At 53.5% G+C, this 26,725-nt stretch overlaps 3 protein-coding genes across 5 annotated transcripts in view; 2 read left to right on the top strand and 1 right to left on the bottom strand.

Annotated features, from left to right (window-relative positions):
• Positions 1 to 12,407, top strand: part of ATP5F1E (ATP synthase F1 subunit epsilon) — a 22,449-nt gene extending 10,042 nt beyond the window's left edge. The window contains exon 4 of one of the 2 annotated variants that reach the window (XR_005196159.1): positions 12,397 to 12,407. The gene's annotated coding sequence lies outside the window, so the exon portion shown is untranslated. Of the gene's footprint in view, positions 1 to 7,262; positions 7,276 to 12,396 lie in introns of those variants that run through there. The other variant, XR_005196160.1, reaches the window with a different exon arrangement.
• The window catches only part of TUBB1 (tubulin beta 1 class VI), a 19,029-nt gene extending 4,583 nt beyond the window's left edge, over positions 1 to 14,446 (bottom strand). Inside the window, exon 1 of one of the 2 annotated variants that reach the window (XM_037729561.1) lies at positions 13,846 to 14,446. Coding sequence is in view for 1 of the 2 variants with exons in the window: in XM_017503435.2 (XP_017358924.1) it covers positions 2,708 to 2,764 (57 nt within the window). In the remaining variant the exon portion in view is untranslated. Of the gene's footprint in view, positions 1 to 2,707; positions 3,030 to 13,845 lie in introns of those variants that run through there. The other variant, XM_017503435.2, reaches the window with a different exon arrangement.
• Positions 14,447 to 14,553: 107 nt separating this feature from the next.
• CTSZ (cathepsin Z) lies at positions 14,554 to 26,678 on the top strand. The gene is made up of 6 exons (XM_017503436.2): positions 14,554 to 14,827; positions 15,348 to 15,511; positions 20,097 to 20,276; positions 23,819 to 23,969; positions 25,020 to 25,182; positions 26,066 to 26,678. The coding sequence occupies exons 1-6, from the start codon at positions 14,685 to 14,687 to the stop codon at positions 26,174 to 26,176; spliced, it is 912 nt and encodes a 303-aa protein (XP_017358925.1). The 5' UTR covers positions 14,554 to 14,684; the 3' UTR covers positions 26,177 to 26,678.
• Positions 26,679 to 26,725: the final 47 nt, after the last annotated feature.

Raw genomic sequence — 26,725 nt, 5'->3', positions numbered from 1 at the left:
TTTTGAGACAGAGTTTTACTCTTGTAGCCCAGGCTGGAGTGCAATGGCATGATCTCGGCTCACTGCAACCTCCACCTCCTGAGTTCAAACAATTCCCCTGCCTCAGCCTCCCAAGTAGCTGGAATTACCTCCCAAGTAGTCATCTGCCACCATGCCCAGCTACTTTTTGCATTTTTGGTAGAGATGGGGTTTTGCCACGTTGGCCAGGCTGGTCTTGAACTCCTGACCTCAGGTGATCCACCTGTCTCAGCCTCCCAAAGTGCTGGGATTACAGGTGTGAGCCACCACACCTGGCTGGTAATGTGCATTTTTTATGACTAGGTATACACACAATTCAAAATTACACATAGTTGTCCTCTAGTAACTATTTGAAACACACTGCTCTTCCAGTCACATACACAGTACTTATTAACATAGATATGTGCCAAGCTCTTAATATGCAAACAGTTACTGGGATGACTCCTTTTGATCACCCTGAAAAGCACATATTAAAATGCAATGAAAATGTATTCACATATATTAAAATCCCTGAGGGTATGTTAAAATCCCCAATCATAGGCCAGGCTCTTAGTAACAAGGCACTAATTCATGGTAAACTACCAGCACTGTTCAGGGAGTGGAAGAAGAATAAAATTCAAGTTCTAAGATACCCCAAATTAAATGTGTCTTAAAGTTCTTATGGCCCCAAATTATGAGTCGGCCAAGACTCTCAACACTAGACAACGCGATTCTGGAGTGACAGCTGAGACCCTATCTAAAGCCAGCCACCTTCTCCCAAGGGCCCCTCTCCATATTATCTGCCAGCTTCAGAGCAGCAGGGCTCATGCCTGCCACTTCTCTGTGTGTTAGTTATGAATGTCTTGCCCCGAGGCATGGAGGAATGGTGACTTCTTTTCAAGCAGTAATGTTCTTTGCCCCGGGTTTAAAACACCTGCATTTAAAAGCCGTAGTTGCTTCCTAGCAGCATTACTCACAGTAGCCAAAAGGCAGAAACAACCCAAGTGTCATTGATGGATGATGAATGTAGGTGTTTTAAAACCTTACTTTTAATGCAACTCATACTAGTAAAAGTAACTTCGCAATAGCAAAGAGAACACGATAAATTTTGTATGGTGCAATTGGTCATCTTAAAATCAAGATTGGAGATCGTGGGTTTGGGCACCTGTGTTCTTGGGGTTGGCCTATTGACTTAGGTACTTCATAGAAATTCTTAAGCAGGGGAGGTAAGGGAGAGAACAAATTATTTATAGTCCAGAGGGTATATTTTGATTAATTCTGCTACTGTACATGAAAACTTTTAGGTCTACCTCTTAAATTTTCGATTGCATACTAATAAAACAGCAATTGGTAGATTTTTTTGTTTGTTTGTTTTGTTTTGTTTTTGAGATGGAGTCTTGCTCTTATCACCTAGGCTGAAGTGCAGTGGCAAAACCTCAGCTCACTGCAGCCTCCACCTCCCAGGTTCAAGCAATTCTGCCTCAGCTTCCCAAGTAGCTGAGATTATAGGCACCCGCCACCACACTAGGCTGATTTTTGTATTTTTTAGTAGAGACAGGATTTCACCATGTTGGCCAGGCTGGTCTTGAACTCCTGACCTCATGACCCGCCCGCCTCAGCCCCCCAAAGTGCTGAGATTACAGGCGTGAGCCATCGTGCACAGCCAGTAATTGATTTTTTTAAGCTTTATAATAAACGTGAGGAGGGAGGGAAAAAACACCTTAGTGACAGGGTATAGAAAGTTCCTCAACAAACTTCAAAAAGCTGTTTTGAGACAAATTCCTATTATTTTTAGATATGTAAAGTTCATTGTTAAGATGATAAAAGTGGGCTGGGCGCTGCGGCTCACACCTGTAATCCCAGCACTTTGGGAGTCCAAGCTGGCACACCACCTGAGGTCAGGAGTTCGAGACCAGCCTGACCAACATGGTGAAATCCTGTCTCTACTAAAAATACAAAAGTAGCCAGGTGTGGTGATACATGCCTGTAATCCCAGCTACTCAGGAGACTGAGGCAAGAGAATCACTTGAACCCAGGAGGCGGAGGTTGTGGTGGACCGAGATCACGCTATTGCTCTCCAGCCTGGGCAACAAGAGCAAAACTCTGTCTCAAAAAANAAAAAAAAAAAAAAAAAAAAAAAAAAAAAAAAAAAAAAAAAAAAAAAAAAAAAACAGAGAAGGAAAAAAGATGATCCCACCCAGTACTTTGGAAGGCTGAGGTGGAGGATCACTTGAGACCATGAGTTCAAGACCAGCCTGGGCAACAAAGTGAGATTCCCCATCTCTCAAAAAAAATAAAAAAAAATCGCCAGGCATAGTGGTGCACACCTATAATCGCATCTACTCAGGAGGCTGAGGCAGGAGAACAGCTTGAGCCCAGGAGGTTGAAGCCACCGCACTCCAGCTTGGGCAACAGAGTGAGACCCTGTCTCAAAAAAAAAGATGATAAACATGTAATGGTTGGCATGTATTGTACATAGGTATCTATGGACAAAATTAACACTCTAAGCCCTTAATGTGTCTTGTATCTCTTTAATTAAAGATTATTTCCTTCTTTTCCTGTGTGAAAAAAAAAATTTTTTTAAGAGTTATTGTAAAGCCTGAAGGCATTGTCTGATATTTAGCAAGTGCATGAAATCTTCTAGATTCATTGTGCTCCCTGGTGCTCTCTTGGTTCGCTGCCGCTAGGATTATAACCAGACATTACTTACCTTGGCTCCAATTTGGTTGCCACACTGGCCAATCTGAATGTGGACAATTTCACGCATCCTTGCTCTGCGCCCGAGTCTAAGATCTTCACAGAATCCTCAGACTCTCAGAATCCAGAGCCTTGGTTCACTGGTGTGAGCCCAGCACAACTGTGGTCATTGCAGTGGTGGGACTGGCTGACCAAGCTACCCTCACAGTGTGACCCAAGGGTGTGTCCACCCCAGAGGCCCAGCTCCCGGCCCTCAGCCAGTCCTGGCCCTTCTCTGCTTTCTGCCTGTCATGCTTCTGGGAGGGGGTGTTTTTCCTCTCTCAACACAGAATACTGCCCCATCATTTCCTAGAGGGCAAGTGCAAGATTAAAGGCCGCCTTGGTGCACAGGGCCTGGAGGCTGGCACTGTTTGCAGGCCTCTAGGCACCCATGCTTGCTCTGATACCTGTGGTGTGAAGACTGGCTCCTCGCTCACCCAGGTGACCAGACCACCTCCAAGGGCTTTCCCTGTCCAACTTCCCAGCCCATTTTCCAGACTTTGGTCCCCAGAAGCCCCGTGCTCCGATACAGTGAGAGGATCCACGGCTGGACCTGGCAGGTCATGGGTGATTGCCAGCATCAGGCACTGTCTGCCCGCCCATCCCTAAAATGCCCTTTCTCACCCTGTCTGCCAGTTACTCTGCAGTGCCCTGCAGGCCTCTCGGACCCCTGCCCTATCCGTGCCAGGGCTGGGCTGCCCCTCAGCACCCTTCCCAGCACCTGTTCTGTCACACCATCACTCCTGTCATGGCATCTGGAGTCTTAACGTTTGCCATAAGGTCTCTTTACCAGACCCTGAATTCTCCAAGAGCAAAATGGACTCCCAGTTGCCTTCTCTTAGGGCCGGGTGCTGTGGCTCACTCCTGCTATCCCAGCACTTTGGGAGGCCAAGGTGGGTGGATCACCTGAGATCAGGAGTTGAAGACCAGCCTGGCCAACATGGCGAAAACCCATCTCTACTAAAAATACAGAAATTAGCCAGGTGTGGTGGCGCACACATGTAGTTCCAGCTACTCAGAGGGCAAGGCATGAGAATCGCTTGAACCTGTGAGGGGGAAGTTGTAATGAGCCGAGATCGTGCCACTGTACTCCAGCCTGGGCGACAGAGCAAGATTCAACGAAACAAAACACCATTACACTCTCTCATGCGCAGTATAGGAGTGGCAGCAGGCTGGGTACTCAGCCGCTGGAACGCAGCAGTGCATTCTCCTGGTCCTCAGCACATCCCCTGCCCTCAAGCTTCCGTCAACGTCGAAAGCCAGCCCTAGGCTTCATTACCTCCAAACATGCAAGGGCATCCAGGCCAAACAGCAGCTCCATATCCTTGCCCAAGAGGGTGGCAGTTCCCTTCTGCCTGGATATGAGGTGGAGGCTTCCAGAGAAGGGGGGAAATGGACTCCCTGAAAAGGCGTGAGAGCCGTGACTCAGAAGAGGGGAGGCACGGCCTTGTGCCTACTGCGCTCCGGAGGTGCAGATACAAGGGAAGGTACAGGGCAAATCTCACTCCTGAAGCCCTGAGGATGTGGGCAACCACCATCGGTGAGCACCTGCCTCCTGAAGCCTGTCTGTCTTCAGCATCTGATCTGCCTGTGTTCGTTCTGAGGCTGCCCCGAGGCTGCCCCCATTCATTGAACAGCTATGGTTGGGGTCCTGTCATATGCTGGGCTCACCTTGAGTGCTGAAGAATGAAGCACCCAACTCCTCCCTGCCAAAGGTAAAGAGAAGAATGTGTAAATTCAAGAGGAGGATATTCATATGTCCTCAGTGGTATTTTTATTTGTTTTTTATTATTATACTTTAAGTTCTGAGATACATATGCAGAACATGCAGGTTTGTTACATAGGTATACATGTGCCATGGTGGTTTGCTGCACCCATCAACCCGTCATCTACATCAGGTATTTCTCCTAATGATATCCCTCCCCTAGCTCACCACCCCACAACAGGCCCTGGTGTGTGATGTTCCCCTCCCTGTGTCCATGTGTTCTCAGTGTTGAACTCCCACTTATGAGTGAGAACATGCAGTGTTTGGTTTTCTGTTCCTGTGTTAGTTTGCAGAGAATGATGGTTTCCAGCTTCATCTATGTCCCTGCAAAGGACATGAACTCATCCTTTTTTATGGCTGCATAGTATTCCATGGTGTATATGTGCCACATTTTCTTCAGTTTATCACTGATGGGCATTTGGGTTGGTTCCAAGTCTTTGCTATTGTGAACAGTGCCGCAGTAAACATACACATGCACGTGTCTTTATGGTAGAATGACTGATAATCCTTTGGGTATATATCCAGTAATGGGATTCTCAGCAGTATTTTTCAGTAATTAAAAAGTGCACGGAGAACAGACCGTTGCTTCCATAGACATTAGCCCGTCTTGCCTCACTTCCAACCTCTCTCCCTGCGAGCCTTGGCCTCTTTTCCCCTTCTCTCTGTCCTCCTCCCCCCAGCTCTCCCCAACCTCCCTCCCCACCCAGGGACCCCTGCCTATCAGACTCCTCCAAAGGTCAAAGGTGCTCCACGCAGGCAGTTCCCTGGTCAGAGACACCTCCCCTCCTGGGGACCAGAGCACTTCCACCTGCACGCCCACACACAGTCCCGTTTGCTGATTACTTCTACGCTTGCCTTATCTCCTGCCAGCCTAGGAGTTGCCCATGTCACTTCATCTTTGAGTCCCCAAAGTGCCTGATCCATGGCAGGGCCTCAGTAAATGTTTGTTGAGGCCACATGGACAGCTGGGCGAGTTTGAGCAGTGATGGTCAGAGCGGGCTGAGTGTGTAAAGCCAGTGATGGATTTATTCACAAGTGTGCCCTTCTCCAGGTGGGGTCACCTTTTCCCTCCATTACATAAGAGGTGGTCTAGGCTGAAAGTATAAACTGTTCCAAGAACCTGGATGTTTGGGGACAGACCATAGATAGTTGGATAACCACAGTGAGCTATTATGGGAAGGTGTGACCAGTGGGCAGCTGCAGCCTTCTGTGGCCCAGCTCCTGAAAGGAGCCCCTGTTGGCCACAGACCACCTCGCTGTAGGGACCACTGGGCTGGCCGGACACTTCTGCTCTGCCTATGTTCGTTCTTCAGCATATGAGCAGGATCCAGGGTGCGGGGTCCTCTGCCCAGCCTCCACTCTGCAGCACATTCCTCTTGGCCATCTCAGTTTGCTTAGGGAGGGGAAAAAGCCAGGTTTCCAGATGGGCGCTTAAAAGATTTTTCTGTTAATTGGGCAGTTGGCAAAACGGGGGAAAAAGAGAGAAGCCCTGTTTGCTTTGATTCCTGTGTTGCCAGCTGTGTTTATTCAGGCCCGGCGGGTGCTGAGCTTTGGACGCTGGGCTGTGAGAGGGTGAGGGGCAGAGTGGCAGCTCTACCCCCAGGGGCCCAACTCCTCCCTAGACCTGAATTTTTTTCTTTTCTTTTCTTTTCTTTTTTTTGAGATGGAGTCCTGTCCTGTCGCCCAGGCTGGAGTGCAGTGACACGATCTCAGCTTACTGCAACCTCTGCCTCCCGGGTACAAGCAATTCGCCTGCCTCAGCCTCCCAAGCAGCTGAGACTACAAGCGCACACCACCATGCCTAGCTAATTTATAGTAGAGATGGGGTTTCACCATATTCATATTAGCCATCTGGTCTCGAACTCCTGACCTGGTGATCCACCTGCCTCAGCCTCCCAAAGTACTGGGATTACAGGCATGAGCTACTGCGCCTGGCTGACCTGAATCTTTTCATGTGAAAAATGAAATAGCAGTCCCCATGTCACAAGTCGGTGTGAGGACCGAGCCTGCCAGGGCTGACCGCCAACTCGGGGCTGCCAGTGGTGTTTTTCAAGTGGGCTTTGCAGGGTGGGAGGAGGAGATGCGGCTCTTGGTGCAGACAGATCCCCGAGTTCCACACCTAAGGATGGGGCACCTACCAGGCAGCAGGCTTGGCATGGCTGTGTGCACCGGGGCCGGTCTCCATTTAATGTGTCTTGGCAGAGCAGAGTGCAGGAAAGGCAGCAGATCTGGAAAGCAGTCTCAGCTCCTGTCCCAGCTCTCTTGTCCTTGTTTCTTTTTTTTCTTTTTTTGAGACTTAGTCTCCCTCTGTCACCAGGCGGGAGTACAGCGGCACACTCTTGGCTCACCGCAACCTCCACGCCCCGAGTTCAACGATTCTCCTACGTCAGCCTCCCGAGCAGCTGGGACTACAGGCGTGCGCCACCATGCCCAGCTAATTTTTGTATTCTTGTCCTTGTTTCTGAAGGTACTCTCCTCTGATTGGCACCTCAGTGCCAGCAGTGAGGTGGGGAATACAGACTGCCTTGCCCTCGGACTGGCAGAAGCGGCCCCTGTGCAGGACACAGGTTAACAGTGCCCCTGGAGACACCAGCATGACCCCAAGTTCTGTTTTGCCAGGCTGAAAGTGAACCCCTAGTCCTGAACTGCAGCAAGTGAGTAACAGTGGCCACTGTGATGAATGAGAGTCGTTTTCTGCCCCCCACAAAGGGCTGTGACCAAGGCAGGTTAGCAGTGACTGCATTTAAGTAAGGAGATCAGCAAGCTTTGCCTCAAAGGGCAGAGGGCAGGAGCTTCCTCCTAGCAAGTGTGGCCAGGACTCCCACAGCCCCCGACACAGATTCTCAACCGGGATCAGTCCAGCCCTGAGCCTGAAACCCTCTCCTCCAGTGCCCTGACACAGTTTGCAGCCCACAGAAGGCTCTGTGGCAGCAAGCCTCTTCCTGCATGACACTTGGGTCTATTACAGGAATAGAACCAGGAAGATAAGAAAAACCAGTGTCACCCAGAAACCCCAAATCGGCTGCTTCCAGACTTCCCCCAGGAGTTGTCCCCCAGTGGTCAGGTGGAGCTGCCCCCACCCTCCATTTGGCAAATGAAACATAATTTGGAGAAAAACAGAGCACTCAGAGCATTCATTGATTTCATCCGCCCCTGATCTTCCAATTCTAAGCGCATTGAAGTTCCTTGAATAACTCAAAGAAGATTGTTGAATTATAGTGTTTGCCTGTGATTCAGAAGCAGAAATTTTTCCAAATGTCTTAGCAAGAAAATGACATCTGAGGGGCCATTATGAGTGACTCAGCGGGTGTGGGCAGGCCGCCAGAGGAGCCGAGCTCCACTTTCTTGTACTCTGCCTCAGTGTGTATTCTCTTACTGGAAAAGAAAGTTCTAGGAGGATGAATAACTACAAGAGGAGAAAGACTAGGAGGACATTGCTGGTTTCCACTAAGCCAGAAGGGTTAACCTTCCCCCCAACAGCTGAGATGCTCATGGTCCTGAACCAGGCGACTGGCTGCTCCTCATGCCTGTCTGGCCTCCAAGCCCAGAGAGTGGAAATACCTGGCTGTCCCTCTGGGTGCACTGGTAACCAGCATGCAGGCTGTGGCATCTCTGATTTATAGAAGGAAACACACACATACACACACCCACCACCACTTCTGAACTGCTGCAAAGATCTAAAAGGGATAGAAAGGTGGACCTTCTCAGCTGCTGCTTTCCCGTCTCCAAGGTATGCAGCTAGTGATAAGCAGTGTTCTGTGGCGTGCACAGAGGTAAGCATCAAATGGGTCAGCACCTGGAGCTGAAATCGAACAAAAATATATACTTCTTCAAGGCCAATGTTTGTCCAAGAAATCTCTGATGTATGAGTTTTGAGGGACCTCTGAAAAGCAGAAAATACGGGCCCTGCGCTCCAGGGACTTAGAGGGTGAAGGCAGCACTAGCCTCCTGCTCTGTGGGTCTTTACCAGCTTCTCTGCCGCCACCAGCTCCCACATGCCCCCCCATTTAGCCCGCACGACACAATCACCTTCGAGCTGAGCGATGGTTCCCACCACAATGTAGAAGAAGAAACTAAGGCTCAGAGAGGAATTGACATGTTCAAGTCTCAGGATAATGTGGCAGAAGCAGAAATGGATTGCAGGTCTTCAGACACTTACATCCAGGGGTACAATTCAAGGTGTCAAGAGGCAGGCTGCAGGAGCCCAGGGTGCTCATGTCCTCTGTTCCTGCATCTTGCAAGCCCTGCTCCCAGATGGATGCCCTGCTGCATCTCCTCTCGCCCTTCCTTCCAGCAGCACTCCTCATCCATCACCTATGGCTCTCCCCTCCAGGGCCCTTCCTGTCCCACGGCTGCCTCCACTCACATCAACCTTCCCACAACCACCAGAGGGATATTATAAACAGAAGTCAGCTCTCACCCGCCGCCGTCCTGGAAAGCCAGTGGCAACTGGGAGGAAACCCAAACCTCTTACAAAAGGAAAGTCAATGTGTGCCTTCAGATCTTCCACAATGCACACATCCCATGGGGCAGGGAAGCAAGGTGGGGGATGAAGGAGGCCAGCACAGCCCCTGTCAGGTGGCAGAAGGGGAGGGAGGGGAGAGGTAGGCTTGCTGTGTGAAGCTGGCCTGAGTGACCACATGGTCCCTGCAGCTTGGAGCCTGAGGCCACCTGTCCGCAGCCTCCCCATGGGCTTTCTCTAGTGCATCACACACTTACCCAGCGTGCTCACATTCTCAGGCCTCTGCAGACACTCTTCCTTCTGCTGAGTCTCCTTCCAGCACCCTCCATGGTTGTCTCATTATTGGATCCCAGCTCACTGGTCCCAGACCAAACTCCAGAAGGCCCCCCCCCCACCGTCTCTCCTGTTCCCCATTTTATCTGTTTCCAAGCACTTCCTACCTCCTGAGCATTTTACTTTTCCACATGTTCCCTTATGCAGAAAACGTAAGTCCCTGCAGACAGAGACTCTGTTCACTGCCAAATCCCTGGGGAATAAAACAGTAGCCTACACATTCTAGGTGCTCAACAAACATTTGCTGACAGCCTAACTTTAGAGGGCAAAGAAATTCAACTGGGTATAGTCATTGAGTGCCCCTTTGAAAACTTCCTGGTGAGTTCATGGTGGGCTGTGTCTGTTAACGTGCTGTGCCGCACAGGGTGTGTCCTGAAGGTGATCCTGATGGGGCTGCCCTCATGAATCTCAGCCCAAGGAGCCACATCCACACCCAAGCAAGTGTGGGCCACCAGTCACTGTGCAACTGTCAGAGGCCTTTCAATCAGAGCGACTCCATCCTGAATAGAGACTGGGTAAAATAAGGCTGAGACCTACTGGGCTGCATTCCTGGGAGGTTAGGCATTCCAGGATGAGATAGGAGGTCGGCACAAGGTACAGGTCACAAAGACCTTGCTGATGGGCTAACGCCTTTAGTCCCAGCACTTTGGGAAGCCGAGGTGGGTGGATCACTGGAGGTCAGGAGTTTGAGACCAGCTTGGCCAACATAGTGAAACCCCATCTCTATTAAAAAAATACAAAAAAATTAGCTGGATGTGGTGGCAGGCACCTGTAATCCCAGCTACTCTGGAGGCTAAGGCACGAGAATTGCTTGACCCCAGGAGGCAGAGGTTGCAGTGAGCCAAAATCGCACCATTGCACTCCAGCCTGGATAATAACAGCAAAACTCCTTCTCAAAAAAAAAAAAAAAAAAGACCTTACTGATAAAAAGTTGTGATAAAGAAGCCAGCCAAAACCCACCAAATCCAAGACGAAGATGAAAGTGACCTCTGGGGTGTCCTCACTGCTCATTATACGCTAATTATAATGCATTAGCATGCTAAGAGACACTCCTACCAGCACCATGACAGTTTACAGATGCCATGGCAACATCAGGAAGTGACCCTGTATGGTCTAAAAAGGGGAGGAGCCCTCAGTTCCTGGAATTGCCCACCCCTTTCCAAAAAACTCCCGAGTAATCCGCCCTTGTTTAGTGTATAATCAAGAAGTAACAATGAGTATGGTTAGCTGAGCAGCCCGGGCCGCTGCTCTGCCTATAGAGTAGCCATTCTTTTCTTCCTTTGCTTTCCTAATAAACTTGCTTTCACTTTATGTACTTTCCCGAATTCTTTCTTGCGTGAGGTCCAAGAACCCTCTCTTGGGGTCTGGATCGGGATCCCCTTTCCCATAACACAACCAGGCCAGGATGTGATGCACGGTGGTGCCCGGGGACGGTGACAGGTGGATTGCACACCTGACCCACCCCATCTGAAGGCCTGCCCTGCAGCGGAATCTGGGTGTTAGCGAGGTCCTGTGACCCACTCACCTAGTGGACCAAGAGCAGCTCCTGTAGCTGGTGAGGGACCCGTTGCGCCCTGCAAAACCAGCCTAGCCCAGCAAGCACTGCCGGCATCCACCCAAACAGATGCCAGTGTCCAGGATGTGGCTAAACTAAGGCATGTGGAACAATAGGAAATGTCTGCAGCTTGCCAGGGTGTGAGCCAGACAATATGGCACAAAGGAAGGAGGAAAAAAAGAATTTCGAGGCCATTCCACAGTCAACTAAAACTCACCTGTGTTCTCCTCCAGGTTGGGAAGGTGGGCGAGCCCTGGCCTATGTGCACTGATCTTTATTAGAATGAGGAGAAAGATCAGCCTTATTTGTAGAAATGAATAGGCTTTTGTGTCTGTGGCCTTGGATCATGTGTTTTCCAGGAGACTTTGTAGGATTAAAAAAAAACAGGGGTCTGGATTCAAACCTGCCACCCAGGAGACTTGTGCTGAGCACACCCAGGCAAACCTGCCATCCAGAGGCTCAGTCTTTTCACCAGGAGAATGGAGTCATAGCATCTGCCTCCCAGCCCCCACCCCACCTTACAGCATTGTGCAAAGGATCAAATGGGCTGCAGAGTCCTCTAGAATGTCATTGGCTCAGCCCTCGGCCCTCAAGCATCCCTGGGAGCAGGAATGACTCAGTTACCTCCAGGAAGGAAAACCCAGGACAGGTGCCCAGCTTTCCAGGCAAAGTGGTTTCAAGGGAGACGCCTGGCTCTCTCTCAATACCTACTTGATTCTGCCCCAAGCTGGAAGGCGGTGGCACACTATTGCTTATAAAGAGCTGCTAGAAGCAATGCTTAGGCAAGCAGGGCCTCAGAGGTAAGAAGGTCCAAGTGCCCTGCCCAAGCCTCCTCGGATCTGGGCCCAGATGAGATGAGTCACTATCCACAAAACCACCTTGCAGGCACCTGCAGCCAAGTCAGAAGGAAGCACACCTCTCAGGTTTCCAAGAGTCCCCAAGCTGCTCTGCAGGTGAATCTGCTTTGAAGAAAGAGACACAGCTCTGGGGCTATACTCAACCCCCAGCAAGCAGTCGCCAATGAAAAATGGCCGGGGATGGCCTGTCTAGCAGGTTTCCAGAGTGCCCTCTCCTCTTTTTCCAGTCCCAGACACCTCCTGGCTTTATCTGCGTGACCTTCAGAGAGCTCCTCCGACTAAACCTCCTCCTGGAATCTGAGTGTGGGTGGGTTTGTGGCCACTCCAACCCCACCCTTCAAAGGAATATGTTTAGAATCTTGCATTGAGTTAAGGAAAAAACAACAAACAAAAACCCAAAACCCAAAAAAACACAAAAATCGATTTAGGATCCTCTGCTGCACAATTTTAGGAACCCCCAAAATGACACAGCCAGCCACCTTCTCGGAGCAGTCTGGTAGCGACATGCATCCACTCGACCAGAGCCAGGTTCAGAGATGAGGAGCCCCACATCCACTTGGTTTTCTGTTTGACCCATCAGAAGGGGCTGAAGAGGTAAGTCTCATCAGGATCCCTTCCTTCCTTCTTGGCCTGCAAATGATGATTTCAAATGGATGGACTCCTTCCCTCTCTTCCTGCCCTGTTCTTCCAGTAGATTCTGAGCTTGAGTTACTTCTATGTGAGGGAAACCCAGGAGCCACAACTTGTCATGTTTGGATGTCCTTTTTGTTACCAGCCTAAAAATATCCTTCCCTTTAACCAACTTTCAATGGGGTAAATCCGGACAGTCCCCTCTTTGGAACTCTCCTAATAAATGAAGCCTTGTGCCAGCATTCAGGGCAGGACTGTGAATGCTTATTGTCCTCCCTGACCTTCTCGCCCCTCCTCCTGACCCTTATCTGTGAGTTTGATTAGCCAGAGGCTGTGGGCTGAAAGCGAGTGATGTGCAGGACTTGTGACCAAGCAGGTGCGGCTGCTGGCAAATTATGTAGAGTCAGGTCACAGTGAACCTTGCGGGGCCCCTTGTTCAGCCCTGCCTTACACTTCTGGGCTTGGGACCCATGTTACTGCAGGGGTCATGTGCCTGCCTCGCTGGCCCTGCCTGTCATGATAGCTTCTACAGGCTGAACCTGCTCAGAGAGTCTCAGGCCATCTTCAGAGCACCCAGCTCTCCCCATGCTGCAGGGAAGAAAAGCTTACACTTTGGGTGCCTTTCACCCAGATTCAGGGAAGAGGGCCCAGGACATCACAGCTCAGGCATCAGAGGCCAAGCACAGGGGCCCTCCCCTCTCCAGGCTTCTGTTTCTCATGCTGTAGAATGTGCTGCTGGGCTTCATAGCACCCGGATCCTGACCGTCTATGGGTACATGGAGGGAGGGGGTGCAATGTCTCTTGCCGCACAATTTTGTGAGTTCTTAGCTTTTTCTTTAGAAGAGGCCAAAAACTGGCTGCTTTGGTAGATGCCACCTGATGACCTGGCAGGGGCAACTGTGTCTGGGTTTATTCCACACAAGGACCCAGTTCCTGTAGTCAGGAAGGCCGCTGACTTGACCTGGGAGAAAGAACCATCCCCCCGCCAGCCAACCACGGGCAATTCTCTTTCTACTCCTTTTGTGCCAGAGGTTGGGAGGCCTGGCTCCCACCCCCACCGCCAGCTCAACCTGGGATGCTTGTCCCAGGACGGCCACCCCACGCTGCCTTCCGATGACTGATGGACACTAATGTTTTCCATGAGCAACTTGCCAAAAAAATAGACACATCAGCAGATAGAGCTCCGGGGCTGCACTCTGACTCGGTGACTGCTTTTTGGGGAACAAGGACTGAAACTTCTGGGATGACAAAGCAGCTTTCAGCCTGGCTCTCCACCCGGAAAGGCATGCAGGGATTCCACAGCCACATCGGCCCTTCCAGGGATGGGCTGGAAGCTGCTGGAAGTCAAGAAGCAGTCACTGTGACTTCCCCTTGCCCACGAGGCACCCTCAGAATGTGGTGAGCACCACTGAGGATGGAGAGAGCCGCGCAAGCTCATCTTCGGACCCTGTGCCAAAGGCCCCCAGCAAGGGCCTGTAAGCCTGGCCCAGAATGCCAGGCCTGTTCTTACCAGAACAGGAGGCCATGGTGTGGCCCGCAGGTCAAGACAGGCACTCAGAGGGGTGGTGGGGGGAGAGGGGAGCCCTTCTCCAGTTGCCAAACCACGTCCTGAGGGGTGACTTCTGCTTTTGGTTCCTCATTTGACTGAGAAGAGTTTCGGTCTCAGAAAACCTTTCCAGGCAGCTTTGCAAGTCACGTTGCAGAACTCCTGATGTATGAGCCCAGCGGAATTTTCCTTTAGGGGCATTTTCTAGAAGGATCCCTCTTTCCTTCTCTGCAAAAGGGAACCGTTCCTCCGAAAGGGCCTGGGCCTTTGGGAAAGCGTTTGAAAAGCCAGGCGCAGGCATCTTTCTGCGGCCGCTCCCAGGATCCCTTCCTAGGGGGGATGTGAGGCTGGGGGCCTCTCTCCAGGGCTCAGGGTCTCGAATGCAGGCCAAGGCGCCCCCCAGCCCCGAGGCCAGGAACCCCGGCAAATGAGTCCAGCTGGACAGTACCGTGTTCAGAAGGCCACCAGCTGGCGGCGGCCGGCGGCGGGGTCAGGGCTGGGGTCTGCCCGGTGGCCTCGCGCCTGGCCCACGAGTTCAGGCGCCCCGGAGCCAGGGTGCTGCTCCGGGCGGGGCGGGCGAGGTCACCGGGCGGGGCAGGAGCCGCGATGGGACAGCCCCGCCCCAGGGGAGTGTCCCGGCCCGGCCGCCGCCTTAAGGGCAGAGCGGGGCAGGAGCCAGAGCGCGGGGTCGGCCGGGTGCGGGGCGGGATCCAGGGCGGGAGCCGGCGCGGGATCTGGGACCGGAGCGGGGTCCAGAGCGGGACCTAGAAGCCGGCGCGGGACCCGAGAGCCTGCGCGGGGCCATGGCGGGGAGCGGGCCGGCCTGGCGGCCGCTGCTACTACTCGTGCTGCTGGCGGGCGCTGCGCAGGGCGGCCTCTACTTCCGCCAGGGCCAGACCTGCTACCGGCCCCTGCGCGGGGACCCGCTGGCTCCACGGGGGCGCAGGTGGGCGCCGGCGGGGAGGCGGCCCGGGGGGGACGGGAGGCCCAGCTCCCGGGCCGGGCGCGCGCTCTGCCTCCTGGGGGCCCTGCCTCGCCACTAGGCCGTGGAAGGTCAGATCCAGCCGCTTCGTTTTGGGGGTCGCGCCTCCTCTTCCACATCCAGGGAGAGCCCTGATGTTTGTGGCGTTGGACAAGCCCCACCTGGCCGGAAAGCCAAACCAGCGCCACCTCCTCGGCCTCTGGGGATGGCCCCCATGGCGCGGCGTGGCTGGGGGAGCACCCCGGTTCCCTCGTTTCAGGGGTGACCTGCCTCCTTCACATTCTGAGGGCCCTGGGGCCTCCTCCTGTGAGGTGGGCCCACACCTGGCTCACACTTGCTGACTGTGGCCCCGCTCCCATGCCCTCAGGTGTTGGGAAGGGCGGGAGGGCCCTACCGAGAGCTTCCTGGGCCCATGGCCCCGGAAGCCGGCCTGGCAGCCCCAGGACCCCCAGCACTGATCTGGGTGGGGATGTTCTCTTCCCAGCACATACCCTCGGCCTCATGAGTACCTGTCGCCAGAGGATCTGCCCAAGAGCTGGGACTGGCGCAACGTGGGTGGTGTCAACTATGCCAGCATCACCAGGAACCAGCACATCCCCCAGTACTGCGGCTCCTGCTGGGCCCACGCCAGCACCAGCGCCATGGCGGGTGAGTGGCCCCCCCTTGACTGTGGGCCAGGAAAGCCCATCCGGGCTGCCTCTTTACAGGCCCAGGCAGCTCAGCCCGAGGTTCCAGCCGCTTGTGAGTCAATCAATGCCAGTTCAGCCCGGGCTGGGGTGCTGAGGCCACGGGGCACGGGCCTTCACCCTCTGCCAAGGTGATGCAAGCTGGGTCATTCTGGGGCCTCTGGGTGATTGGCAGGACTAGGACCGAAGCCCAGTGACAAGTGGCTGTCAGGTGCCCTCACTCCCCCAAAGCTTGTGACCTCAGACACTGGGATAGACAGAATAAAAAATCACCGAGTCCCCAGGCTGTAATTGAGGATACAGAGTAAACTGCTTCTTAGCACAAATTAAGGCCTGTCCTGGGCCTGGAATATTGGGTGAGGCTGGCTGGCTACAGCCTATGGCCTAACCTGGCCACCACCCCCAGCCTGGCAGGTTTCTATCGTAGGCTTTTGGCCGCAGTGGGGTAGGAAGGCTTTCAGCAAAGCGGAAGGGGAAGTTGAGGCCCACCCTATCGATGAGGCTCTGTGCCCTGCTGTGGGAGAGAAGGCAGAAGGGACAGCTGCAAACCAGCCCCAGGCCCACTCCACAGCATTTGGGAGGGACCTTGCCATCCCCTCTCCAGTCACAGCATAGGGTCCAAGAGCCTGGATTTTCTGGAGATGGGACTTGCGTGGGCTGGGGGTGTGGCCCCACGAGCGCTGCTGCCTCCTCCCTGGCCTTGGTCCTCATGGGTCGGGCCTGCTGTACATCCGTGTTGAGAGGATTGACTATGTGGCTGCTGTGGGCCACGCGCTTGTGTGTGCTCCATCTCACCGACGCCTCCTCGATGCCGTGATCGCTTTCAATTTGCAGATGAGGAAACAGGCTCTTTGCAGGGAGAGCGGGAGGTTTGGGCAGAGTGTAAGTGACGGCTGAGATTTGAGCCCGGAAGCCTGGGCTCTGTGCCAGGATGTCAATGGGCTTTGTCTTGTGAATGAGGGGTTGGGGTTTGTCTTGCTCTGGGGGTGGGGTCTGGACCCCAGAGCCAGCAAACTGAAGCTGTGGCATCTGTGGCATCTCCCCCCAGGGGCTGGAACACACTCCTGACCCTTGGTTCAGAGGTCCCTTGGGTGTGGATGGAGCTGGAAGGTCTAGGAGACCTTGGCTGGGCTGCAGGGTGTGGCTAGGCCTAGAGGCAGAGGATTGGGCAATGTTCAGGGGGAGTGCCCAGGCCTTGGAGGGTGGGTGAGGGAGAGGGGAGGATACAAAGATCACCAGGTGCCCATGGGGAGCCTTGAACTCTGAGAGGCGGTCAGGTGACAAGCTGTGTATCTGTGAAGGACTGTGGGTAGGAAGGAGATGGCTTGAGATGGGGGCGGGACCCTGGCGGGGTCAGCCCTGCCGCATTTCCCCAGGGGACTCACTCTCCTGGCAGATGATGCTTCACCCCACCTTCTGAAACTGCTAACATCTCAGCGCACCCACGCCCTTGCTTCCTCTTTAACTGAGGAATAGAAGCCACCAGAGGGGACTTCCACGGGGCCCCAGCCATCTGCCAGCCAAGGCAGCAGGTCCTCTACTTGTCTTTCCTCCTCTACCCCAGGATAAAACGTCTCAGCCCCTCCCCAAGCCCATCCCTTCCCACGCAGGGAAGCTCTCCCACTGGAAACAGAGGAACACAGAGCCCCCGGCCCCACCCGCCCCACTTCTCGGCTCTCTGGGGAAATATCTGGAGTCCTCCACTTCCTCTTCTCCATCCTTGGACACACTCCAGCCTCAGTCCCACCCCTGCCACTCCACCACATTGCTCTTCCCACGGTCACCTGCTGTGAAGCAGGGCAGGGGGCAGTCCCCACGTCACTGAAATGCTTCCCTCTCCTGCACCACACTCCCCAGCCATTCCTTCCCCTCTCCCCAGCTGTCGTCGTAGAGTTCTGAGTGTCACCTTCTCCAGGGCCAACGCTTCACCTGAACCCACCTTGACATCTGCCCACGCACTTGCCTGCTGGCCTGGGCACCTGTCGCCTCCAGCCTCAGCCATCCAGGTCGGATGGCTCCTTCTACCTCTGTCACCCGAGAGCCCATTTCTTCTCCAGTCATCCTTGGCTGTCCTTCCGGCTATGTGGGCAAAAGCCTGGACTGGTCCCCAGCTCCTCTGTTTTCTGTCCCTCGTATAATCTATGCACAAGTCTTATCGGTTCTACCTTCGAAGCAGATGCAGAAATCACTCACCGCCACCATCTCTGCCAGGTCTAAGACACACCGCCCTGCCACCCACTGCCCTCACTGGTCTCCTGGCCTCTGCCCTGCCGTCACCTCTTAGGCAGCCTCAGTGAGCCTGTGAAAACTCATCAGATCATATGCTTTGGCTGGAAACCCTCCAGGATTCCACTCAGATAAAAGACAGAACCCTCTAGCCTTCAAGAGCCTTCACCATCTTCACCATCTGTCTCCTCCCGGTCCCGCTCTAGATCCCCCACTCCTGCCAGGCACCTCCTCTCTCCCTGAGGTCCTCTGGCTCCCTCCCTCCCTCCTATGGATGTCACCTCAGCAGGGTCTTCCTCAGCCACCTACGCGTGTGACACCCCACTTCCTGAGTCCCCTCCCTGTTGTATTTTTCTTCATGGCACTGTATACTTTGCATGGTTAACAGATGCCACTTGGTGGAACTGGGGTCACGTCCCGACAACCCCATCATAAGTCGAAAATACCGTGAGTGGATAATGCATCTGATACACCCAACCTCCTGCACACTGTGGCTTGGCCTCATCTGTGTTAAACGTATTCAGGGAGCTTGTGTTAACCCACAGTTGGGTGTGAGTAGTAAGCCCGTTGCTGGATGGGGCTGGCAGGATGAAGGGTTGAGTCTGGCCGTGGGAGAAGCCTGTGCACACCTCCATGGGCAGGTTAGGCCCGGCTCAGATGCTTCATTCAGGCGTAGACGGAGAGGCCAGAACTGAAACTGCCCACCTACCCGAGCTCTGCCTCTGGACTGGGACTGCTGTTGCGGGGTTGGGTTGAGCAGAGAAGGAAGGGGCTCCGAGCAGACCATGGGACGCCCTGCACTGCCAAGTGGAACCCCAGAAGCACAGGCAGGAGGTGCTTTTAGAAGGACAGAGCAACTGCTCTGCTGACTGCTGCCCAGAGGGGTCCGGCTCCGATGAAGGCGGAGAGTGACCATTAGCAGAGAGGTAGGGCTGAGGAGGAGCGGGGCAGTAGGGGTCGGGCACCGTCTCAAACTATTGAGTAGAGCAGAAAACTGTGACAGTGAGTGGGAGGGGCCGGGGGCTCCCACTGGTGTTGTGAGAAAGGCGAGTGTGGGGAGTGCAGGTCTGCACAGAGGGGACTGGCTGGCAAGGGGGCGGGGAGGAGGAAGGCTGGAGGGAGCCTAGTCCTTGGGAGGAAATGGGATGGAACCTGGGTCGGTCGAGTGGGAGGGAACAAACCAGCCATCCGCTGCTCCAGAAAGAGCATTTGGGGTACAGAGCTTGGCAGGCCCAGTGGCGGCAGGATGGAGGTCTGCTCTGGGACTTTTCAGTGATGTGTGAAGCAAGGTCACCAGAGTAGGGCCAGTTCCAGAAGGTCCCTGGCTGGGCGACCAGGAGGAGGCCGGGTGGAGGAGCGGACTGGGGCAGTGTGAGGGAGTCTGGAAGGTGACACAGGAAACAGAGTGGGGTGTGCAGGCTCGAGGTGGGTGTGCAGGCTCGGAGGGGGGTGTGCAGGCTCGGAGGGGGGTGTGCAGGCTCGGGGACTCCCTGCTCACTTTGCCCCAGGGGAGGGAAGGTGAGGCTGCAGGAGCAGTTCTGACTTGGAGGTGGGGGCAGGAGATGAGGCGTGAGGCAGGTGCAGGGGTTGTCGCTGTGAAGGCAGGGAGGGTGGAGAGTGAGATGAACCTGAACAAGGGCCTGGGTTTCCTTCTCAGATCTGTTTTATTGCATTTGCACATGGGAAGGGAAGCAGGCTGGTCAGAGGTCACCCTCGGCTCTCCCTGGCTGCACTTGGGATATGTGAGCCCAGGCACCTGGTTGGTGAGGGCATCGTCAGCCAGCTGCTGCGACCCCCAGGGCCTTCGGGGCAGGGTCCCTGCTGGCCTTCCCCAGCCCTGGGGACTGCATCTGGCCCGTCACTGGGGCTGGCACGGCTCCCTGGGCTATACTTGTTCACAGAGCTGACAGCTTGGTCCCCTGTCCACGAGGGCAGGGACGGTTTCTCCTGGCTAGCTTTGGCATGGGTGGCTGAGTCTCTGTCCATTGAGTCCTTCATTCGGCCAGCCCTTCTCGGTGTCTGCAGGGCCAGATGCTGGTGACCGCCTGTCCCAGGCCCTGCTCTCATGGCATCTGTAGTCAGGAGGTGTGGCAGACAGGACAGTGTCCAAAGAAGGCCAGGGAAGGCCTCTCTGTCGAGTGACATCCAAGCAGAGACCAGCATGAATAGGTCAGCAGGGAGCGGGAGACACAGGCAGCTGGGCATGAGCCGAAGGCTGGCCAGGCTGGGCACGCCTGCATCCCGCCCCAGGTGTCCAGGTGCTCTCGGGGAAGTGGGTGGAGGGCGGGTGGGTGCCAAGCAGGGGGTGCTGACTGTTGCAGATCGGATCAACATCAAGAGGAAGGGCGCATGGCCCTCTACCCTCCTGTCTGTGCAGCACGTCATCGACTGTGGTGACGCTGGCTCCTGTGAAGGGGGCAACGACCTGTCTGTGTGGGAGTACGCCCACCGGCACGGCATCCCCGATGAGACCTGCAACAACTACCAGGCCAAGGACCAGGGTAGGCGGCTGCCCTCGCCCCCACTCCACCCTACCCCCTCTACTCCCTCTTCCACTGAGCGCCCAGCCTGACCCCGTGCTCCTCACACTGGCGGGTAGCTGGGGTATCACGGGAGGGCAGAGGTTGTAGCTCCCAGGGGCGCTGGTGCTCTTGACCATGAAGGGTAACATTCCCAGTGCTGGCTCCATCCTCTCCCTGTGGAAGCCACCTCTGCCAGCTACCTTGCACCCACTGGAGCGGGGGAGCAGAAAACTGGAGCCCATAGTCCCTGTTGAGAAACCCAGTGAAAAAGCCTGATGCAGTAGTGGTCTGTGGAGCATCCTCGGCCACGTGTGGTGGATCAAACCTGTAATCCCAGCACTTTGGGAAGCCGAGGCAGGCAGATCACTTGAGGTCAGGAATTCGAGACCCGCCTGGTCAACATGGTAAAATCCCATCCCTACTAAAAACAAAAATTAGCTGGTGTGGTGGCACATGCCTGTAATCCCAGCTACTTGGGAGGCTGAGGCGGCAGAATCGCTTGACCCCAGGAGATGGAGGTTGCAGTGAGCCGAGATCACGCCACTGCACTGCAGCCTTGGTGACAGAGTGAGACTCTGTCTCAAAAAAAAAAAAAAAAAAAGCATCCACTTCCTGATGGTGTCTCCAGCCCCGTGGAAGGGCTCCTGTGCCCCTGTGGCTGGCCCTGGGTGTGGTGTCTGGGTTCTGACATGCTGGCATTTTGGTGGCTTTTTGGGCCTTTGTAGGGGAGAGTTGTAGGGGGCCTTGTGGAGGAAGGAGTCTATTTTCCAGGAGCATTGGTAGAGAGCAGGTGGGGAGGGAAGCAGCCATTGGCTTGGTTCCTGTTCTGGCGCCCCAGGGTCCAGGTCCTGCACATTCAGGTGTGGCTGAGGCCACAGGGACGCTTCGTGGATGAGCAGACCCCAGCTGGCCTGGAATCCCTGTAGCTGCACATTCCTTCCAGGCTGCTCCCATTGGAAACCGAAGGAGAGAAAAGTCCAGACCCTAACCCCATAATTGGTAGTTTAGTTTTGTTTAGTTTTTTTTGTTTGTTTTTTTGAGTGAGTTTCACTCTCATTACCCAGGCTGGAGTGCAATGGCGTGATCTCGGCTCACTGCAACCTCCACCTCCCAGGTTCAAGCAATTCTCCTGCCTCAGCCTCCTGAGTAGCTGGGATTACAGGCATGCACCACCATGCCTGGCTAATTTTGTATTTTTAGTAGAGATGGAGTTTCTCCATGTTGGTCAGGTTGGTCTTGAACTCCCGACCTCAGGTGATCCGCCCACTTCAGACCCCCAAAGTGCTGGGATTACAGGCGTGAGCCACCGCGCCCGGCCAACTGGTGGTAGTTTTAAGCCACCTGACTCAGATCTCCCTCACAGCCAGAGCGGCCAACTGGTGGTAGTTTTAAGCCACCTGACTCAGATCTCCCTCACAGCCAGAGCGGATAGCTCGGAAAGCTCAACGGCTGCCTGTCTGACCGGCTGTCTCCACCCCTCCCCCAGACTATATATATATAGGCCGGCCCCAGCGCCCTGTGCGCACTGACATGGCAGAGTCTCCTCTGGGCACCACCCTCTGCTAGCGGGGCTCCCTTACTTAGCCTCTCTGGCCTTATTGTTCAGCCAGAAAGAATTCTCCTGGACTGGTCAGGTGAGTCCTTTGGGAAGGGGGACAGATGAAGGCACAGAGGGAAGGGCGGTCAGATGGCTCTGGAAGCAGGAAGCAGGTATCAGGTGGTCTCCAGGGCCACACCCACCCCACTCCACCCCAAACTGCTCTGGGCTGGCCCAGGCCAGGCCCTTCTAACCCAACCAGCCTGACGGGCTAATGGAGCTCATCAGAAACCTGATTGTGTGACTGGTGACCATGGTGGCCCACACCTGTAATCCCAGCATTTTGAGAAGCTAAGGTGGGTGGATCACTTGAGGCCAGGAATTTGAGGCTAACCTGGCCAACATGGTGAAATCCTGTCCCTCCTAAAAATACAAAAAGAAGCTGAACGTACTGGCACGCACCTGTAATTACATCTACTCAGGAGGCTGAGGCATGAGAATGGCTTGAACCTGGGAGGCGGAGGTTGCAGTGAGCCAGGATCATACCACTGAACTCCAGCCTGAGTGACAGAGAGAGACTCTGTGTCAAAAAAAAAAACAACCTTATTGTGATAAATAGTCTTGTCTTGGTAGTGTGAACAAATGTGGCCATGAATCCATCATTTTCCCTGGCACTGGGCACTTGGTGTGCAAGGAACAAACTGAACAAATTGAACCAGCATCTCAGCCTCAAGGTGCTTGTGGTCCTGCAGGAGGAATCCGGACAGATGTGTAACTATGATGGAAACAGGTCATGCCAAAGCAGTGAATGGCAGGCCGAGGGCCGCCATGTAGGTGGAGTGAAAAGTGGGAACACAGCAACTCTGAGCCATGCAAAACCAAGAGTTGCGCTTTTTCTTTTAAAAAAAATTAACTTTTTTTTCCTTTATTTTATTTATTTATTTATTTTTAAAGATGGGGTTTCACCATGATGGCCAGGCTGGTCTTGAACTCCTGACCTCAGGTGATCCACCCACCTCAGCCTCCCAAAGTGCTAGGATTACAGGCATGGGCCACCATGCCCGGCCAATTTTTTATTTTTCTGTAGAGATGGGGTCTCACTCTGTTGTCCAGGCTGGTCTCAGACTCCTGACCTCAAGCCATCCTCCTGCCTTGGCCTCCCAAAGTGCTGGGATTACAGGTGTGAGCCACCACGCCTGTCCTCCTTTTTCTGAGACAGAGTCTTGCTGTGTCACCCAGGCTGGAGTGTAGTGACACAATCTCAGCTCACTGCAACCTCCACCTCCCAGGTTCAAGCAATTCTGCCTCAGCTGCCTGAGTAGCTGGGACTACAGGCACCCACCACTTCGCCTGGCTAATTTTCCTACTTTTGGTAGAGACGGGATTTCACCATGTTAGGCTGTTCTCCAACTCCTGACCTCAGGTGATCCGCCCACCTTGGCCTCCTAAAGTGCTGGGATTACAGGTGTGAGCCACCATGCCCAGCCCTGTGTGTGTGTGTGTGTGTGTGTGTGTGTGTGTGTGTTTAAGCCTAATTCTTGATAACCTTTTAAGTTGAAATAACAAGAAAATTATTATTTTTTTTTTGGTCCCCTCAGCATGGGCACAGAAGAAAATGCTTTTTTCTTTTTTTGTTACCCAATATATTGGCCTATTTATTCGCCGGCCAGCAATAGAATCATTTTATTAAGTGCTAATCATTTGATTACACTCCATTTTCAGCTATAAAGTATTATGGAAAAAGGCGAACTCCTGAGTGCCTACTATGTGCTAATTAGTGTCTGTCTCTTTTCTTCTCTGCCAAAGGGAAGGGCTTTTCATAACTCCCTGGCAGCTGAAAGAAGAGCGCCATTAAGCAGCACCTAATAGCCAGATGATTTCTGTTCTTAGCTAATGAGTGAGAAGAGCGGAGAGTGGGCTTGGCCTGCTTGTCAGTGGGCTAATGAGGAGATGGCCTCATGCTGACTTTTTTGCTCTCCCTCAGAGTGTGACAAGTTTAACCAATGTGGGACATGCAATGAATTCAAAGAGTGCCATGCCATCCGGAACTACACCCTCTGGAGAGTGGGAGACTACGGCTCTGTCTCTGGGAGGGAGAAGATGATGACAGAAATCTACGCAAATGGTCCGATCAGGTGAGGAGCGGGGTCCCACGGGTGAGATGTCCCGCAGTGGACAGCACCAGCATGTGCTCATGCAGGTGCACGTGGCTACATTCTTCACCACTCTCCTGGCCCGTTTTTTCACTAGGCTCGAGATAGCCAGCCACATCATTTCCTCTCTAAGAACTTCAGTTTTCTCAGAGGTGAAACTGAGCTGATAGCAAGTCTGCCTTCGAGGACCGTTGTGTGGAATGTGGATGAGACACTCCCCAAGCTGTACTGAGGGCGGTGGTGTTGGGGGTAGTTTCACCAGGGAAGGCACTATGTGAATAACAAAAGTTGTTGCTGTTGTTGTTGTTTGAGACAGTCTAGCTCTGTCACCCAGGCTGGAATGCAATGGCTCAATTTTGGCTCACTGCAACCTCTGCCTCCAGGGTTCAAGTGATTCTCCTGCCTCAGCTTCCTGAGTAGCTGGGATTACAGGCGCTCACCACAATGCCCAGCTAATTTTTAGTAGAGATAGGATTTCACTGTGTTGGCCAGGCTGGTCTCGAACTCATGGCCTCATGATCAACCCGCCTCGGCCTCCCAAAGCTCTGGAATTACAAATGTGAGCTACCCCCTGGCCTACAACAGAAATTTATCTAGAATCGTTGGATATGCATTATCTAAGTTGGGTTTACACAACTTTTTTGCTATAGTTTTTATTTTTTTATTTTTTTTTTTTAGACACAGTCTCACTCGTCACCCAGGCTGGAGTGCAGTGGTGTGATCTTGGCTCACTGCAGCCTTGACCACCTGGGTTCAAACAATCCTCCTGCCTCAGCCCCCTCCCCCAAGTAGCTGGGACTACTGGCACATACCACCACACCAGCTCATTTTTGCATTTTTTGTAGAGGTGGCGTTTTGCCATCTTGCCTAGGCTGGTCTTGAACTCCTGGACTTAAGTATTCTGCCTGCCTCGGCCTCCCAAAGTGCGGGGATTACAGGCATGAGCCACCATGCCTGGCCATATCAGATTATGTCTAATGATGGCAAATTCTCTCAATTTAAAGTGGTAATTCTTTACCTGCTTGCTCTCAGCTGTGGAGTAATGGCAACAGAAAGGTTGGCTAACTACACCGGAGGCGTCTATGCCGAATACCAGGGCACCACCTTCATAAACCATGTCGTTTCCGTGGCTGGGTGGGGTGTCAGCGATGGGACTGAGTACTGGATTGTCCGGAACTCGTGGGGTGAACCCTGGGTAAGATGTTTTCATTTTCTTAAGGTCTTTCCTAGAAAAAGCATCCTGGTACTCCTCTCGCTTGAATAGTTCCGTTGACTTTTAGTTAAAAACCGTGGCCTTAACAGAGGGTTCCTTGCTGCAGCTGTCTCAGCCACTGAGTGGCTTTTGGGGCCAGACCCTTCTCTGTCCTGTGTGGCTGCCACTGTCCTGTGCATGTTGGGTGCTCAGCGGCAACCCTGGCCCTCCACGCTAGATGACTCCCCGCAATCCCAGTGTGACCAAAACTGTGTCCAGATGCTGCCTCGTGCCCTGGGGAAGTCCCTGTGAGCTCCGCTGGAGGAGCTCTGCCACCCTCTTCCTTTACAACCAGCTCATTCGTTTTCCTATCACAGTTTTTGCCCCCGCCCCACTAAGTAATACTGTGTAGGTTCTTCAAAACTACTCAAGTTGGGCCAAAAATCCAGGAGAGAGAAATTAACTGGCAGACCTAGTCTTAGCCATTCAGTTTAAGACACAGAAATTCATTTTAGAAATGGGGGAAAGTGGCTCCTGTGTAAGTGAGGAAATCCCGTAGTTTTTACTAGGTGGGTACTAGTGGGGGCAGCGGCAGCTGGAGGAGTCATCGCTCTAGAGCCAGTGTGTTTTGTTAGATGATTCACTGTTGGCACAGAGGGCCCTCATGTTAAACGTTAACCAAGTGAAATATTTCACAAAAGGTATTTCAGAACAGGGGTCATGGGAAAGCTGAGGGGCAGCTGAGTGGGTTGTCTGGATGCCCCAGGCTGGGCTGAGGGATGGAGACAGAAAGCAGCAGGCAGGTTGCTGAGAGCAGAAGGGGCAGCAGGGGTCGGGGGAAGGGGATGGCTGCAGATGGGCTGATGGGCAATCACGCTTCTCACAGGGCGAGAGAGGCTGGTTGAGGATCGTGACCAGCACCTATAAGGATGGAAAGGGCACCAGTTACAACCTTGGCATTGAGAAGTACTGTACATTTGGGGACCCCATCGTTTAAGGCCATGTCACTGGAAGAGCAGTTTTTAAAGAAAAGGCATCGTGAGCCATGAGGGGATCCTGTGATTATCTGCGCCAGGCTGGCTGGCAGGAACGGGGGCGACTGACTATCAATTTTGGACGGCTGGGATTTAGAAGGAGCGCCTGTCCACATGAGGACAACGTGGTACTGGCTGAGAGTTGAAAATGGGATGACTTATAACACTGGCACAGGACAGCTCCGTGTCACAGTGGCTGCAGTCAGCTACCCGGCGAAGAAGTGACCTGCAGGATAGGAAATGATGGGGCCTCACTTTTCTTCAGTAGAGGGCTTGATATTTTCTATTTGCCAACGGTGACCAACGATATGGCATTTAAGAGGTACAACAGTTCGGACTTATCACCGGTTCTCATGTCACTTTGGAATCAGTCTGCAGCTGAAAGTAACTTGGTGGGGGAGGGAGGAAGGGAGATGGCTGTTTCAGATCGCCCAAGAAATGAATAAAGTATCTGGCTCCACACAAGACTGAGGCTGATCGTGCCTTATTCACACATAAAAACAAGGTCACAT

Source organism: Cebus imitator, unplaced genomic scaffold, assembly GCF_001604975.1.
Source record: "Cebus imitator isolate Cc_AM_T3 unplaced genomic scaffold, Cebus_imitator-1.0 Scaffold311, whole genome shotgun sequence".
Lineage (NCBI taxonomy): Eukaryota > Metazoa > Chordata > Mammalia > Primates > Cebidae > Cebus > Cebus imitator.
Note: the sequence above shows the minus strand (reverse complement) of the source record. Positions and strands in the feature narration are given on the sequence as shown.

What these genes read in the sequence shown, in the direction of transcription:
- CTSZ (XM_017503436.2), top strand. Translation starts at nt 14,685, where the DNA reads ATGGCGGGGAGCGGGCCGGCCTGGCGGCCGCTGCTACTACTCGTGCTG. An exon ending in CTGGCTCCACGGGGGCGCAG is followed by an intron (nt 14,828 to 15,347) that starts GTGGGCGCCGGC and finishes TTCTCTTCCCAG; the next exon opens with CACATACCCTCGGCCTCATG. An exon ending in ACTCGTGGGGTGAACCCTGG is followed by an intron (nt 25,183 to 26,065) that starts GTAAGATGTTTT and finishes CGCTTCTCACAG; the next exon opens with GGCGAGAGAGGCTGGTTGAG.